Source organism: Amphibalanus amphitrite, unplaced genomic scaffold, assembly GCF_019059575.1.
Source record: "Amphibalanus amphitrite isolate SeventyFive unplaced genomic scaffold, NRLGWU_Aamphi_draft 000331F_arrow, whole genome shotgun sequence".
In the NCBI taxonomy this organism is placed as follows: Eukaryota; Metazoa; Arthropoda; class Thecostraca; order Balanomorpha; family Balanidae; genus Amphibalanus; species Amphibalanus amphitrite.
Window position 1 is genome coordinate 561,750 of NW_024881826.1, and position 18,298 is coordinate 580,047.

The 18,298-nt window shown below is 50.4% G+C and overlaps 1 protein-coding gene across 1 annotated transcript; it reads right to left on the minus strand.

Moving 5' to 3' along the window:
- Positions 1-8,522: 8,522 nt before the first annotated feature.
- On the minus strand, positions 8,523-17,832 carry LOC122388688. The gene is made up of 2 exons (XM_043379990.1): positions 17,059-17,832; positions 8,523-9,008 (listed from the first exon to the last, which is right to left on the minus strand). Exons 1-2 carry the CDS (start codon positions 17,737-17,739, stop codon positions 8,640-8,642), a joined length of 1,050 nt encoding a protein of 349 aa, XP_043235925.1. The 5' UTR covers positions 17,740-17,832; the 3' UTR covers positions 8,523-8,639.
- Between the last annotated feature and the right edge of the window lie 466 nt (positions 17,833-18,298).

An 18,298-nucleotide genomic window follows, 5' to 3' on the forward strand; every position in this document is an offset into this window, starting at 1 on the left:
CACATCATGCATTAATTTACATTTGTTCATTTCTACTTGCGCTGAAATGTCAGAGGTTGCACCGGCCTCAGCTCCGGTGGAGCGGGGGTAGCGCCCGGTGGGGCAGGGTAACCTTTGACCGGTCGCACGGCCGAGCAGCTGTCACCAGTACAGCCTCTGACAGTGCAACCCCGCTCACTTCCCCTGCACGGGCACTGAGCGCAGCTGGATGGAACAAAACATGCATCAGAAAAAAATGTAAATTAAAGCATGTTGTAAATCAAGCAGAACAATGAATTTTCTTCACAGGTATCTCAGGGGCTCCGCCACAGGGGGGGGGGGTCGCGGGGGTCCGGACCCCCTCAATAATTTACCTGGGGGGTACAGTACCCCCCAATATTCCAGATACCTAGAAGTTTGTTTTCGCGTAGAAATGACTTATCATTCACAGTATGCGTTTTGAATGTGTCGACAGTCGTGTAGCTAAGGAACTGAAGATCTAGAAATGTAGGGAACCCTTATAATGTCGTAGCAGACGAAGTACTCAACAGTGACACTCACCGGTCTACATGGGAGTGTCATCATTCCACCATTTTTGTTATTACTATGAATGCGTTTCAGGTGGCTAGGATTAGCTAGGTATGCTAGAATTTGGCTATAATTTTCAATTTTGCGAGGGGAGCCCAGCTTGTAGGACACCTTCTAAACACAACACCTGCCACAAGAGAGCTTCAAATCGATCTGAGAATCGCTCTTTTAATGTGAGGTCATCCTATACATAGTGTAAGGGGGTCCATGTCGCTCTTTCAGAGCACCATACTAGTCTAAGTAAGCATCCTCACACCGTTCTGAGGTAATCTGAAATAATCTGCACAGGGCTCTGAATGCAGGTTCGTAGAGGTAGGACATTCACAAGTCACAATCCCAACAGTTGAAGTTGAAGTTGAAGTTGTAGTGAGCTGTAGTAGACTAGGTCTATTCAGTGCTCACATCGAGCCGGACTAGGAATGAGGTCAATTGTGGTGCGAGGAGGCAGGTTCGGCAGCCCTGTGGTCTAGCCTGTTTTTAAACGTATTTGTAGATGGAGCCTCCACCACATCTCTTGGCAATTTGTTCCAGTCGTTTACTACACTGTTTGAAAAGAACTTCAGCCTGTACAGATGGCTTGATCTGCCTTTCTTCAGTTTCAGATGGTGTCCTCACTTTTCCCTAATGGGACCCCAACACTGATCTCATCAATCATGCCTTGCTCATTTGTAAACACCAAGTCAAGCCTGGAAGGTTCTTGGCCATCTCTGATCCGCATTGTCTGGACTATTGATTGAAGTGGAGCATTTTGATATCCATTTTCAGGCCAGGATAGGTCACACTCATCACAGAGACTGAATGTCAATTGTGAGTCTATAAGGACCCCATGCTGCTATATGAGGGCAGGGCTTTCAAATCCCTACAATAACTGCTAAAGCACTGAGCTTTCCTTTAAGTAGGGCCTAGGAGGACACTGGCTTTAGAGCCTACGTAGATACCTGAGGGCCTATGTAGGTCCCTGAATTCCCAAGCCCATGCCAGTCACTGAGAGCCCAATGCGTTCTCTGACGGCCAATACCGCCTTTGGAGAGCGCAACACTGGCCTCCATTCCTCAAGAGCGTCGATTTGAGAGGCCGCCATGTCGGCATGTCAATAGGGCTCTGCTCCTCGCTTTTCGGTTCATTTTGCAATCTAAGCCTTGGTCTTGCAGTTCAAAGCAAACTTATTCCAATAAAATTCTTAACTTTCTTGTACTCTAGAAAAACGTCAATTTTTCATCAATTTCGGGCGCTGCGGTGGCCCCCCCCCCCCTGCGGGAGATCCCCTTGAATGCCCCCCTGGATCCGCCAGTGAGGTTTTGTGTTTTGGGTCGGACCCCCCCCCCCAATCCCAAAACCGTGGCGGAGCCCCTGGGTATCCTGAATAACTTTAATAGCGATGTGGACAGTTAAACCTATTCCTGGCGGGGGGGGGGCTCAGGAGCCCCCCCTGAGGTTTTTTGGTTATTTCTCCCAAACGCTTTGAGCTAGGAAGCTCAAATTTTCTGACTTTTCCTAAAAGGCTTTTACGCAACATTTCTGAAAATTTTGAGTTGATCTGACCTCAGGTCAGGTCACCAGAGGCGGTTTGGTGACCCTACCTCAAAAAAGTTTGCAATCACGCCAGAGCTAGAGTTTTTGACCGATCAATTTCTTCTCTTCAGGCTATAGTTAGGGTACCAGTAAGTGCAATTTGTATATCTCAGAATTTTCATATCTGTGACCTGAGGTCAGGCCAGACTCGTGACCTTCACATTGCAAGCCTATGGGAAAATATTGAAACGCCTCCTGCTTCGTGTAAACGAGTCAAAGCCACCCAATTCTTTCAGTATTATGGAAGATTATCTCATCGGTGATGATCCTGGTGCCTCTAATTGACAGGGGCACCGGCAAAGGTCATCTGAGGTCATGTGACGTCATAAATCGTTTTTCTGTCAATAAATCACGACATGATGGTGCTAAAGACTTGTAAGTGGTACCAAACTGCTCGCCTGGTCAAGGCGCGTCGTTTGGTATGCAGCATGACCATACCCCACAACCTCATTGATGAATGACCTGACCTTGACCTCAGGTCAAATTTCAAATTGACCTGTGAAGGTCATCACATACTTATTTCGCATCGCCTCGGCGAGAGCAACAAAAAAATGTATTGGTTTTATGTCTCTATGTTTCTTAGTTTAAAAGTTATATAGGTAACTAATTCCAATACATTTTATCGTTGATGACCTCTGGTGACCTCAATATTGACCTGACCTGAAAATGTTTTTTGTAAAAGTTGTAGATCTTTAAACGACCTATCAAACGCCGTTCGCCGTTTGTCGCTGCGATGTGTAGTTTTTGAGATCTGAAGGGGGGGCCGAATCGGCCCCCCCCCGCCAGTGTCTTGTCCCGGCGGAGCCCGCCAGGAATAGGGTTAAACCGACAAATATGACATTTGTTTAGTAGAACGAGAGCCGAACGTTCTTTCCGTGGCCGGTCAGGCGGGCCGAGAGCGCCGGGTCTGTGAGTCGATAAGGGTCATTTCACGCTTCTGTGTGGCTGACTTTGGTCCATCGTGACACTGAGCTGTGTTATTGCGCCTTATTGTCGACTGTGGGAGACGCATATTAATTTTTGGAAATATTGCTTCGCTAAATATTGTTCTTTTGGCATTCAGCTTTCACTGGAACTCGAAAAAACATGTTCATTTTTCAAGAATGTCCGGGACAGCCCGTTGATTAAAAAATTATAAAGTTTTTACAAAAACGCAATTTTCAAAAAAGGCCATCGATCGATTTTGATAAAAATTACATTTTTGGATTCAGCTCACCGTCAGCTTTCGAATGGTATATGCCGTTTCTTTTGAGCCTGAGATGACCTTCCGACGAACCGTGTGTCAGGGCTGTGACGAAAAATAAGTGGCCTAAATCCGATGAGAAAACAGGATTTGGGGGTACCCTAGGTTTGGCTCCTGCATGAGTTGCCCCCCCCAAAACGCAAGCCTGGATCCGCCAGTGCAGATAGGTAGGTAGGTAGGTACTAGTTAGGGTATGAGTCATTTGACATCCTCAATCCTTTAACCCTCGCACGCACATGCCATTTTCCCATCCTAGAACGCACGTGGGGGGTTGCCACCCCCCCGCGCCATTTCGTTCCTGTTGGAGATAGAGCTTCGCGGTAAAGACCAAAAAGATTCTTTGGGAAGAGACGAATCCAATGATACCCAGTTTTACCTTGTCAGGTCAGTCATTGACCTTCCAGGTCAGGTCAAACTAAAAAATGTTGCTGTTTTGGGTCACCGTTGGTTATCAAGTGCGCTGCTCAGCATATACCGATGACGATGCCATTTTCTGGTGCCAAACCAGCTAGAACCTCTTTGTCACACTACCCGACCAGGTTTTTGCTGCTGAGGTCATTTCAGGTCAAGTTAGGTCAAGGTCAATGATGTGTTTGTATGTCTGTGTGTGTCTGTGTGTATACTGATGTGTGCACCGATTGTTTATGTGTTCATATTACATGAAATCATGATCTGAGAAGCTTTTACCAAAAATGCAGTCAAAAAACTTTACGAAATTTCTGGTGACTGCATTGACAAAAATGCAGTCAAAAAACTTTAGCTTGCCTAAAACGCAATTATTTTAGATGACCTAGGTTGACCTTGACCCTGACCTTGACATTTGTACATCGTCGAACAACATGTCCCATGATAGGTGGGAGGTAAGACTGGCAAAGAAGGCCGAAATCAAGGTGTCAAATGCTCACAAGGCCCACAGCCAACGCACGATGTTGAGAATTGGTTATTTGGGTCATGACATGACCTGAAAAACAAGGTCATATCTCCGAAACCAAAAACACAGAAACTTGAAATTTTCAGTGGACATTAAGATAGGATAGAGGATCAACAAAGGATCAGCCACCCCCCCCCCCCATGTGCGGGCGAGGGTTAAGTAAAATGTGATGGCAAAAATACAATACAAAAACGAGATATTTTGAGCACTGCTCGTTCTCAATCGGTTCACAGGTTAGTATCAGTGCAAAAACACGTCTCACTTCAAAGTAACAATTTGTCACAATTCGTGAGACGTTTCGAGCATGAGCAAAAACAAAAACTTCGAGCAAAAACACGTCTCACGAATCCATTCGTGAGACGTGTTTTTGCACTTATACTATCCTGCGAACCGATTGAGAAAGAGCTGTGCTCGAAATATTTCGTTTTTGTATTGTATTTTTGCCATCACATTTTACTTAAAGGATTGAGGATACGGTCAAATGACTCATACCGTAATAACAATGATTTTCCTCATAACGCTAAACTTAATCAAAGGCAGATAGGTACTAGTTAGGTACTGTTGTTTTCTTACAGTATCAGCCTCTTGAGTTTTATTTTTCGTGAATGCTCTGAGTGCTTCTGCGACGTGAAAAGGACAGGTCCGGTGAGGGTTAACCCTCGCGGGCCCGGGGGGGGGCGTTTTTCGCCCCCCCCCCCTGCCGAATATTTGCGATAACTCCCGAACGCTTAGGGATAGGAAGGCGAAACTTTCAGTACCTTTTCTCCCATCAATTTGACATCTTCTGAAGTAAAAAATTTGGACCTAGCCCCCTTGATGACGTCACAAGGTTCATTTTTCTAGACCCCTGCACGGCAAACTTCGGCGTCACAGACACAAACTTCAAATAGCTGCTAAAAATAGAGTTTTAGAGATAAAGACAAATTACGAGCACGGCTGTGTAGCGTTTGACCTAGAGAAAAATAGAAAAATAGTTTTGGTGACCTGAGGTCAGAGGTCAGGTCAACGACTCCGAAATGTGGTTTTAGTTTTTCGCAAATAACTTCGACAAAAATGGTCCTAGAGCTACGGCAGGGGTACCATCGCATTCGCCTTGTCAAGCCGCGTCGAATGATATATATTTTGTTCGGAAAAGGTCAAGTTTCATGTTGACCTCATGTGACCTCGAATGACCTCTGGTTGACCTTGACACATGAAAGGTCGTTTATGATGGATTTGTACCCGCTGATCACGAATCTGGCATCTATTTTCCTCTAAGCCTTCATTTAGAGCTTCCGGATGGCAAAATTGTCTTATTAATTATTACTAACTTGAATCAGTGAAATAGCCTCTAGCAGGGATACTCTTCTGTGACCTTGACCTTTCAGCAGCCTTGTATCGTAAGATGAACCACAAATAGGGAACTGATAAGCCTCAAAACATTTCAAAACATCTTGGAAGTTAGCACGCAAGATGTGCGAAAAAGTGCCAAGTTTGAGGTCAATTTTAAGCGTGACCTTGACCTTGACCTTTGATTTGGAGCACATTTTCAGAATCCTCAGATTCTCTTCTTTTGTTTGACACCCAATTTTTCCGGTTTGATGCAGCCTGCCGTCCTCTAGAAGGCTTACTTTGAGATCACTACACATGTGCCGGTTTTGGCCTTTGACCTTGACCTCTGACCTTGAAAATTGACCTGAGGTCAAAAATTTTAGGTGCATTAGAATCGTCTCGTAAGGACCTTTCGTTTGGTATCGCTTTCGTTTCCGTAGCTCCCTTATTTACGGAGTTAGACAGGGGGGGCGAAAAACGCACCCCCCGGGCTGCGGTGGTTGGGATTACCCCCCGGGCCCGGCCGGGTTAACCCATGCTTGACAGGGGAGGGATGGGATGGGGGGGGGAGCTTTACAGTGCCCCTGTCGTTTTTTAATACCTTCTAAGCCACCCGATGTTGTAACAGTAAGCTTGAAGTACTATCGGTTTTATCAATAATGTGACAATTTGTGTTCAAATGCAAATTTCGTACCTACATGTCATAGATCGGCCGAAATTGACGTCAGAGTGGCGTTATGTTCGGCTGATTTTGATGCAAAACATGGCTCACGGTAATCACTCAACACCCAGCTGTTTAGCTACAACGTTTTTTTTTTTTTTTGCATTAGAGTAGACAAACTTTTTTACCTGACCGTGACCTGGACTTCGCTATAACCAGCTATAAATGGCTTCGAACGGCACTATTTGCATGTTTTATGGCCAAAATGGACCATGAAACGTGCTTCTCATAACCTATACAAGTCTCTAACTTAAAGGGACTATCCCACCTTTAACATGGGGTTTGAGTTGAGATAGCCAAGTTTGCGGCGAGGTTCAGAAACCACTATCTATCTAGGTTGCAACCCCCGCGGCCTCTTGGTGTTGAAGAAATTCGTTCCCTTCATTTGAAAATGGGCCTTGCGCAAGGCCCTATCTTCAACATGGAGCGACCGTTAGTGTGACGTCAGCTCGTTTAGTCATTCTGATTTAAATGGGTTTGTTCGTTGAAAAATCGCTTAAAACTTGGTCTGAACTTTGTTGTGGTGCCTACAGAGTAAAAAGAATCAGCTTTATGACAGTACTGTGGCCTGGGGAAAGAGGTAATTTTGGGCTGTGATGTCACATATTTGAAAGTTTGTGTTTGGAATATGGGAAGCCTAAGATGTTTTATGAAAAATAAACGCCAGAACCGTGTTCCTGGTCATCCAATCTATAAAGTCGGGCACAATTTAACTGGTTTTAACATTTTAGAAGGTGGGATAGTTCCTTTAATGCGATCATTTGTGACGTAGTCTGACCTAGCATTGACTTGAGCCAAATCAAGTACAGGTCTGGTGCCCACAAGGTATCTTTGGCATCAATGTATCAGTGTGCAGGTAAACCAAACGTGAGCTTGAAGTGACGTATCTGGCGGCGACTTAGCGCGAAGAGTAAACCGCTAAATGTCGATATTTTTACTTCGACCTGACCATTTTTGACCCAATATCTGCAGCTGATATCTGACGTGACCTACAGTTACGGTATTACTTATCGGTGACCTCGAGGTCAATAAAATTAGTTTTTTTTCTACAGTTTTTCCAGGATAATTACATGACGTTTCAAATTTTTCAATGGCACAAATATTTCAAGGGTGCGTATTATTTAGGCCAGGGTTCATAATGTCCAGGGCATGATGTGTCCAGTGCTCGAAATGGCCAGTGCCTTGAATTGGCCAGTGTTCATATTGTCCAGGGATTACATGGTCCAAATGTGGCCAACTGGCTGCAGATAGGGTAAATTCAAAGAGGCCAGGGTTCATAATGTCCAGGGCACGATGTGTCCAGTGCTCGAAATGGCCAGGGTTCATAATGTCCAGGGCACGATGTGTCCAGTGTTCGAAATGGCCAGGGTTCATAATGTCCAGGGCACGATATGTCCAGTGTTCAAAATGGCCAGTGCCTTGAATGGGCCAGAGTTCATAGTGTCCAGGGATTACATAGTCCACCCAACCCAACCAAACCTAACCTATCCTAACCTAACCTAAAATAACCTAACCTAACCTAACCTAACCTAACCTAACCTAACCTAAGGTAATGATGTTTGCCTACCGGGGATAAGGAAATAATATCTCGCATGAATAGATTGCAAGCAATAGTAAATCAAATATTTTTAGGTTAAGTGGTTATGCATCAGGCTTCAGGCCTTCGGCCTGAAGCCAGATACATAACCACTTAACCTAAAAATATTTGATTTACTATTGCCTGTAATCTCTCCTAAGGCATTGCCTTCGGCACTGCACTGCTTCGCATTGAGCTGGTTCCGTGTTTTTTACATAATGACGTCACTTTCAGTGACTATGTAATCCCTGGACACTATGAACTCTGGCCCATTCAAGGCACTGGCCATTTTTAACACTGGACACATCGTGCCCTGGACATTATGAACCCTGGCCATTTCGAACACTGGACACATCGTGCCCTGGACATTATGAACCCTGGCCTCTTTGAATATACCCTATCTGCAGCCAGTTGGCCGCATTTGGACCATGCAATCCCTGGACATTATGAACTCTGGCCCATTTAAGGCACTGGCCATTTCGACACTGGGCATAACGTACCCTGGACATTATGAACCCTGGCCAGAATGAATGCTCCCCTATTTCAAAGAGTTAAGCGTCGTGAGGAATAACATCATGATGGTTATGCACATATACAGGGTGCGGACGGTATTCGTGCGCCGTTGCAACGCTAATTTAAAAATGACGCTGTGAGCACAGTTTTAGAGATATATTCATCAAACTTCGTACACATACACTCCTTTGCATGAGCTACAGGACTACTCGATGAAGCCGCCACCAGCGTTGACGACTGCTTCCAGGCGGCGCCTGAACCTGCCGCAGGCCATCGTCACCGCCTCCCGCGACAAATCCCCGAAGGCTCTGGTGATCCTGGCCTTTAGCTCGCTCTTGTTGTTGCAGCAGGACTTGTTAGTCTCTCGTTCCACTGCGCCCCATACAAAGAAGTCCAGCGGGTTGCAGTCGGGCGAGCTGGGCGGCCAGATGCCTGGTCCGGTATGATCGGTGAAGTTGTCCGACAGCCATGCCTGGGTCTTCCGGCTAGTGTGGCATGGTGCCGAGTCCTGCTGCCACACGAACGGCCTCCCAGCAGCCACCTGATCGATCCAGGGCTTCACGACTTCACTCAGTTCAGTTCAGTTCAGTTCAGTTCATTGTATTTTTTCCATATGTAAACAAGAACAACGAACAAAACAATAGAGGATTGGCGCAAAAGCAAAAAGCTTAAATCAAAGGCGCCTCTCCAATTAAGTTAAACAAAGAACACATGACCAAACCAAAGTATCAGAAAGCGTCGACCCCGCCCGAAACCCGCCGAGCCAAAAAAGCAGACAGTACCCGGCCCCAGGCGACGGACGACTCCAATCGGGCCAGCTTGCGTCATAGTGTCATGTTTTGTGTTTTGTAATGTAGTGTAGTGTTATGTAAGCAGTGTGTTGCATTAATATCAATGGTACTTAAATGCACTAACTAAACAGTTATGTTGTATTGGTAAACCGATTTGTCTCTACAATAAATGTCTGAAGGTGATGGGTGATTTGTGTGCCTTGATGCTTGTTTAAGTCTTTTGCAAAGAGAAGGGTATCAAGTTTTAATTTTGCTGAGAAATTGTCAAAATTTGGAGTGATGATTCGAACTGCATTTATAAGTTTTACTCTTTGTGTATGGTAAAGTGGGCACCAGAGTATGAAGTGAGTTGTGTTCTCATCGTGATAACCGCAAGCACATACTGGGCTGGGTGTGTTGGGGTGTTGTATATTGAACAGGTGTGCCTTGAGAGTCGTCATGCCCACTCTCAATCGTGTGTGTAGTGTGTTACGCGTTTTGTTGCCGAAAGAAAAGAAAGTGGGTGGCTCTGGTGCCCCAAATCGCTGCCAGACTTGACGAGCAAAAGCGGAGCGGGATGAGGTGTTACGCAATGTGTCTGGGAGAGTATTCCAGAGTCTTATTGTCGAAGGAAAAAAGGCTCTATAGAAAGAAGTGAGATTGGTAGGGGGGAAAGTAAGAGATTGAGCATTGCGAAGTCTAAGTCCCGTGGCGTCTTGTCTGGTTTCTGTCAATATGTCTTTAATGTATGAAGGGAGAGGAGGATGATTGAAGTAAAGTCTGTGAAAGAATAGAAGCTTATGAATTAATCGTCTTGTCTCAAGTCGTTCCCATCCTAGTTCGGTAAGTAATGCGGTAGTTGGTGTTCGATAAAGCGTCCCTGTTACAAGTCTGGCACAGCGGTTCTGAAGCGTCTGGAGTCGGATGGCGTCAGTTGATGTCAAATGTCCGTCGTAAACAATATCACAATAGTCGAAATGAGGTGTTATATAGGTAGAGTAAATGTTGTTCAAGACTGGTCTAGGAAGAAGCTTAGCCACGGGATATATCGGTCCTAGGAGAATGTTAATTGTCCGAATGACGTTATTGATGTGTGCGCGAAAGTGAAGGTCCGTCGAGAGTGTCAGTCCGAGATGTTTATGACTTGTCACGGTCGGTATGTCCTGCCCGTCAAATGTGAGTGCTGGAGGACAGCTGTCTCGTCGGTTTGTAAATGTCTGTTGTAGTGTCTTTTTAGCGTTGAAGGTGATGGCCCAGTCAGTCCCATATCGTTTAATCTCGTCCAGGTCGTTCTGCAAGGAGCGTCTATGATCCTGACTGTCGTGGGGATGGGAAGAGTAAAGTGAAGTGTCGTCAGCGTAAAAGAGAGCGTCATTTTTGGTCTTGTTTGATAGATCGTTGAGGTAAATTAAGGCCAGAAGAGGTCCAAGCACCGAACCCTGGGGGCAACCGGATAGTATTTTTTTGGGATGATGATAGACTGTCTCCAACACGAACAACCTGTTCGCGATCTGTATGGTAAGAGTTAAGCCAGGCTAGCAGAGAACCGGAAATATTGCACTCGATTTTGCATTTTAAAAGGAGTCCATCATGCCAAATTTTATCAAAATATTTCGAGATGTCAAGATAGATAGCTGTAAAGTTTTGACTTTTGTTTAGAGCAGAGTATAGCTGGTGAGTTAGATACAAGAGCTGAATTTGTGTGCTATGGCCCGGACGATATCCACTTTGTTTTTCTGAAAGTAAGTTGTTTCCATTCAAATGAGAATATATCTTGGAAAAAACGATTTTTTCGAGAATTTTAGAGAGATTGGGAAGAAGACTAATAGGACGATAGTTTGTTGGATCTGAGCTAGATCCCTTTTGCTTGAAGATTGGAGTGACACAGGCTTTTTTCCAAAGTGAGGGGAACCTTCCTAGTTGAAGTGATTTGTTAAAGAGTTTGGACAGAGGTTCAGCAAGTAAAAGTGCACACATTTTTAATAATTTGTTAGGAATTTTGTCCGGGCCTGTTGCCTTGTTGATGTCTAAGGAATTTAGAATTTTGATAACTTCGGGCTCGGTGACTTGGACATCCGTTAGCGGAGGAATAGGGGGAACAGGAATAGGGATTTCAGGCATTTGCAAGTTGTGTGTGTCTAGTCGAGTCTGGGATGCAAAGTGGTCATTTAAGATTGTCGCTTTGTCAAAGTCGTCTGAGATTGGTATGCCGTCTTGATTTATAAGCGGTGGCATGCTACGATGAGTCCTTTTTCCGATAATACTGTTTAAAATTTTGTAATATGATCGTGGGTCCTTTTTATGGTCAAGAAGTTTGTCAATTTGGTTTTGTATGTGTCTATTTTTAAGTCTTTGGTTTGTCTCTGTGGTCTTGTTTCGCTGTCGTCTCCATCGTTCCCAGTCATCGTCCGTGTTACGTCTTTTTGCTATGTTGAAAAGCCTATTCCGCTTGCGTATTTCTCGTTTAAGTTCAATGGTAAGCCATGGTTTGTCGTGAGATTTTATTGTAATTTTCCGACTTGGAATGGCTGCTTTGGCTGCAGTTAATAGAGCGTCAGTCAAGTTATATGCTGCGTCGTCCAAGTCACAGTCCAAAAGTCTGTCCCAGTCAGTGTCCATCAAAAGTCGTGTCAGTTTGTCTGCGTCCATATGTCTGTAGTCCCATAGTTTAATGGAATATGTTACGCTGGAGGGGCGACTTATGTTAAGACAGGCAAATATTGGTAAATGATCAATTTTTGAAAAAGGAGGAAGTGTACCACTGTCAAGGACCATTTCTGGGTTTGATACTATAAGAAGATCGCGTAAATTGGTAACACTGGTGTCTGCATAACGTGTGGGTTGATTAATGAGCTGCTTGAGGTTGAGTGAATAAAGTTCATCCTGTAGGGTAATTTCAAATGGTGTTACGGGGCTATGGTTAAATAAGTCTGAGTTGAGATATGTGTTTCCAGCATTAAAATCTCCCAAAATAACAATATTGTCTGGTGAGTGGACTTGAGCTAGGGTTATGGATTCGTTTAAGTTTTCTAAGAAATTAGTATGCTGTGGTGCGGTCATATTCGGAGGAAGGTATACTGTGCACACTATTACACTAAATTTACCTAATTTTATCAGACACCAAATCCATTCATAGTCGTGATGTTCGAGATGAAAGAGTCGTTTAACCGGAATATTACTGCGAACGTACATAGCCACCCCTCCCCCATTTCTATTCCTATGTTTAGTCAATGGGTCATGAAAGTTGTCAAGGGTGTAAAGAGAAGGGTGTACTGTGTCGTCAAGCTTTGTCTCAGAAAGTCCCAGTATGTCGATCTCGTGAAGAGAGGAAAAGTAGGATAGCTCGTCAAGTCGGCAGCGAGATGTGATGGAATTTATATTTACGTGTGATACGATGATGTGGTTGTTGTGGCTTCCGCTTGAAGATCTAGAATGTGTTGACGTGTCTGGTGTAGACGCCGCCGACCCAACTGAAGCAGCCCGGCACCCGGGACCTGAAGAAAGTGAAATGACGCTCAGCAGATGTCGGTGGCGCGGCGACGGGCGATAAACAGAACATTCACATAAAAAACAATCAAACAACAAGACCAAACAATGCATATAACAAAATAACTCAGATAGACGGTAAAATTAAACGATTTAAACTTACGGAAACTGACAAAAACAAAAACAAAACAAATGGCAAAGCAGAACGTAGCAGAAAGAATACACATGGATAAATACATCTGAACTCTAAAACTATTTGCATTCACTGCTGACACTTAAAAGAGTACCTTACGTCACACGAAGAGTTTAACAAACCCAAGCCGACGCCCCGACCCCCCCCCCCCCCCCATCCCCATCCCCCAGCCGCCACCCCGGAAGCCCGGTCGTAATCCCAGATCCAAACAGCCCCCCCCCCCCGTCGCATCCAAACCCCAGCTCTCCCTCCCCTCGGAAGCCCCAAGCACAAGGCAATAGTACCCAAACACTTGATCACCTGTACCGCCCACTACACGCCGACCACCAAACCAGCGTCGACGGAGACGAGCGACGACCAGAGACGAGCGAGGACGTCAGTCGCCCGTCTGAGGACCGACGACCGTGGACGTCAGGCGGGCAGACAGCCGGCCGCCGGCACCGCCAACGGCGCAGGCAGCCGGCCACGACGCCGACAACGAGCAGGGACGGCAGCCAGGCAGCCGGCCGCCGGCACCGACGACCATGGCGCAGACAGACGACCGGGGATGACAGACGGACAGCCGCCGCCGTCGGCACCGAACACAGCGCCGGCAGAGACGAGCGGGAACAGCAGGCGGGCAGCCGGCCGTCGGCACCGACCACGGCGTCGACGGAGACGTAGACAGCGGGGCTCAGCAGGTGGAGACGTAGACAGCGGGAACGGCAGGCGGGCAGCCGGCCGTCGGCCCGACCACGGCGTCCACGGAGGCGTAGACAGCGGGGCTCAGCAGGCGGGCTGCCGCCGTCGGCACCGAACACAGTGCTGGCAGAGACGAGCGGGAACGGCAGGCGGGCAGCCGGCCGTCGGCACCGACCACGGCGTCGACGGAGACGTAGACAGCGGGGCTCAGCAGGTGGGCAGCCGGCCGTCGGCCTGACCACGGCGTCGACGGAGACGTAGACAGCGGGGCTCAGCAGGCGGGCAGCCGGCCGTCGGCACCGACCACGGCGTCGACGGAGACGTAGACAGCGGGGCTCAGCAGGTGGGCAGCCGGCCGTCGGCACCGACCACGGCGTCGACGGAGACGGAGACAGCGGGGCTCAGCAGGTGGAGACGTAGACAGCGGGAACGGCAGGCGGGCAGCCGGCCGTCGGCCCGACCACGGCGTCGACGGAGGCGTAGACAGCGGGGCTCAGCAGGCGGGCTGCCACCGTCGGCACCGAACACAGTGCCGGCAGAGACGAGCGGGAACGGCAGGCGGGCAGCCGGCCGTCGGCACCGAACACAGTGACGGCAGAGACGAGCGGGAACGGCAGGCGGGCAGCCGGCCGTCGGCACCGACCACGGCGTCGACGGAGACGGAGACAGCGGGGCTCAGCAGGTGGGCAGCCGGCCGTCGGCACCGACCACGGCGTCGACGGAGACGTAGACAGCGGGGCTCAGCAGGTGGGCAGCCGGCCGTCGGCACCGACCACGGCGTCGACGGAGACGGAGACAGCGGGGCTCAGCAGGTGGAGACGTAGACAGCGGGAACGGCAGGCGGGCAGCCGGCCGCCGGCCCGACCACGGCGTCGACGGAGGCGTAGACAGCGGGGCTCAGCAGGCGGGCCGCCGCCGTCGGCACCGAACACAGTGCCGGCAGAGACGAGCGGGAACAGCAGGCGGGCAGCCGGCCGTCGGTAACGACCACGGCGTCGACGGAGACGTAGACAGCGGGGCTCAGCAGGTGGGCAGCCGGCCGTCGGCACCGACCACGGCGTCGACGGAGACGGAGACAGCGGGGCTCAGCAGGTGGAGACGTAGACAGTGGGAACGGCAGGCGGGCAACCGGCCGTCGGCCCGACCACGGCGTCGACGGAGGCGTAGACAGCGGGGCTCAGCAGGCGGGCTGCCGCCGTCGGCATCGAACACAGTGCCGGCAGAGACGAGCGGGAACGGCAGGCGGGCAGCCGGCCGTCGGCACCGAACACAGTGACGGCAGAGACGAGCGGGAACGGCAGGCGGGCAGACGGCCGTCGGCACCAACGACGGCGTCGACGGAGACGGAGACAGCGGGGCTCAGCAGGTGGGCAGCTGGCCGTCGGCCCGACCACGGCGTCGACGGAGACGTAGACAGCGGGGCTCAGCAGGCGGGCCGCCGCCGTCGGCACCGAACACAGCGCCGGCAGAGACGAGCGGGAACGGCAGGCGGGCAGCCGGCCGTCGGCACCGAACACAGTGACGGCAGAGACGAGCGGGAACGGCAGGCGGGCCGCCGGCCGCCGGCACCGACCACGGCGTCGACGGAGACGGAGACATCGGGGCTCAGCAGGTGGGCAGCCGGCCGCCGGCACCGACGACCATGGCGCTGGCAGACGACCGGGGATGACAGACGGACAGCCGCCGCCGTCGGCACCGAACACAGCGCCGGCAGAGACGAGCGGGAACGGCAGGCGGGCAGCCGGCCGTCGGCACCGAACACAGTGACGGCAGAGACGAGCGGGAACAGCAGGCGGGCAGCCGGCCGTCGGCACCGACCACGGCGTCGACGGAGACGTAGACAGCGGGGCTCAGCAGATGGGCAGCCGGCCGTCGGCACCGACCACGGCGTCGACGGAGACGGAGACAGCGGGGCTCAGCAGGTGGAGACGTAGACAGCGGGAACGGCAGGCGGGCAGCCGGCCGTCGGCCCGACCACGGCGTCGACGGAGGCGTAGACAGCGGGGCTCAGCAGGCGGGCTGCCGCCGTCGGCACCGAACACAGTGCCGGCAGAGACGAGCGGGAACAGCAGGCGGGCAGCCGGCCGTCGGCACCGACCACGGCGTCGACGGAGACGTAGATAGCGGGGCTCAGCAGGTGGAGACGTAGAGAGCGGGAACGGCAGGCGGGCAGCCGGCCGTCGGCACTGACCACGGCGTCGACGGAGACGGAGACAGCGGGGCTCAGCAGGTGGGCAGCCGGCCGTCGGCACCGACCATGGCGTCGACGGAGGCGTAGACAGCGGGGCTCAGCAGGTGGGCAGCCGGCCGCCGGCACCGACGACCATGGCGCCGGCAGAGACGACCGGGGACGACAGACGGACAGCCGCCGCCGTCGGCACCGAACACAGTGCCGGCAGAGACGAGCGGGAACGGCAGGCGGGCAGCCGGTCGTCGGCACCGACCACGGCGTCGACGGAGACGTAGACAGCGGGGCTCAGCAGGTGGGCAGCCGGCCGCCGGCACCGACCACGACGTCGACAACGAGCAGGGACGGTAGGCGGGCAGCCGGCCGTCGGCACCGACCACGGGCGGGCACCCAGCTGGCAGTCAAGCTGGAAGAGCTACCTCGCGATCTCCGACGGCGTAACTGCTACTCGAATCGACGGAGATCAGTCTTGCACCTCAGCCTCACCGTCGCCGACTGCTGGGACTGCTTAACCTTCAGTACACAGCCGTCCGACCAAACCGCCCACAGCTTCCCGGCCCGCTTCAGCTGCCGCGCAAGATACATGATCTCTTGGTTCTTGCGAGTCAGGTTCTCTTGCACGAATACCTCCTTGGTTGCTCCGTCGGTCAGACCAGAACTCCGCGGCGGCTTAGCCTGCCTCAGCTGCTTCCGACCAAACCATACAGCTTCACGCTTTAAGTACGAGACGTACTTTACGACCAGGGTGCGAGGCGACGGGGCTGGCTGGTTTGGGGCAGCCTCCCTGGGTCTGCCGACGCGGTGTGCCCTGTCGATATCCGCCCGTTCTAACTTGACGTTAGCCATCTTGGCAAGGTCGATAGCGAGTTGCACAGTATTTTCATCTCTCGATTCCGGCACCCCTGTAAAGTTCAAGCAGTTCCGCCGCGAATACTGCTCGAGGTCGGCAAGACGCTCCTCCTGCTGGGAGATCACCAGCTTGCTGGCCGCCACCTCCTCCTTTAGCTCTCGGATCTCCTTCTCTTTCTCTTCAAGGCCGAAGAGCTCCCTCAGTGTTGCGCGAATCTCCGCATCGCCAAGCATGGCAAGAAGTCCCGCCTTCAAATCACTGAGTTCCGGCATTTTTGCTTCAATCACCCGCCGCCGCGCCACGCACTAGTCCGCACTAGATCCCCTCACCGCCGGGCTGGACGGCTGAGCCCTGGCCGCTGACCGCACAAACACCGGGTCGGGGTCACGGGGTCACCGGGCGGGCGGAGCGGGGCCGCACACGTCCTGACCCTTGGCCGGTCAGTGGAACACTCAGAACTCGGATGTACCCGTTGGTGTCCAGCCTGAGGCCCTCAGCGAAGAAGTGGGGTGGCATGACGTCACCCTCGCTGCTTACGACGCCGAAGACCATGATGGTTGCTGGGAACTTGGTCTGCATGACTCTTGGAACGTCCTTGGGAGATACAGCCAACCACCGATTGTTCTGCGAGTTCAGCTTCTGGTCTTGACAGAAGTTCTTCTCGCCAGAGAAGAACCACATCATGTTGGGCTCCAGTGGATGTTTGAGCTTGTTGATGAGCTTGTTGGCATGCTTGAGCCGCTTTTCCTGCGTTGCTTGGGACAGAAACTGACCCTTCTGCATCTTGTAAGACGAGTACCGGATGTCCTCGTGGACCACCAGCCTCACCACCTTCTCATCCACGCCAACCTCTCGTGCAATGGCGCGCATGGACTTGCCGGGGTCTGCGTTGATGAGTTCCTGGACTTGGTGGATGAAATCTGGTGTTCTGACAGCATCAGACCGCCGATTGTGACCTTTTCTTGCTGCAGTGATCTCAAAGTCCCACCCGGAATCCTCTAGCTCCTTCCTGACAGTCTGCACCATCCGTACGCTGATGTCGAAGAACTCCGAAATTTCCTGGTTGGTCTTTCCGGCGCGGATGGCAAGGAGGGCTGCATGTCTCTTCCACAGATTCGGTGGCTGAAACTCATCCATGGTCTCCAAAATCACATGACCGAATGAGGAATTGTTGCCTGATGATTGCTAAAAAAAAAAATATGTCGAAAAATTAAATCACGTGCTAATTATTGCACGATTCGTTGGAGGTGAGCTATGGCTAGTTTGAGCATAATTATGAATATTATGATGGTAGAAAATGACCTTATGCTCATGATACAATGAAATGATATTAAAATAAGTCCAAAAAGTATTATGATATATTTCGACTTGCGTCGTCTTCAGAATGTACATTTTCAGAATTGTCGACGAGCAAATTCAAATCCTTTCAAAATAGCGTGCAACATTTTTGTGAGATCTCTGGCTAACAAATTACAGTCAGGTCATACCTATAATAAATTTTAACAGCGTACAATACAATGAATACAATATCACTGAATAATAATTGGATAAATATTGTCAATGCTACACAATACCTAAAAGTAACACAGGCATATGTTATTTGTGCAGCACGCCAAACTCGCGAAAATGCATAACCTATGCAGAGTGATTGACAGGATAAGATGCATTCATACACTTAATTACACATGCTTCAGGT

Excerpts from the sequence above, each read along its gene's own strand:
- LOC122388688 (XM_043379990.1), bottom strand. The coding sequence starts at position 17,739 with ATGGATGAGTTTCAGCCACCGAATCTGTGGAAGAGACATGCAGCCCTC. Across the intron at positions 9,009-17,058 it reads CCAACGGGTACATCCGAGTT|CTGAGTGAAGTCGTGAAGCC; the intron begins CTGAGTGTTCCA and ends AACTGAACTGAA.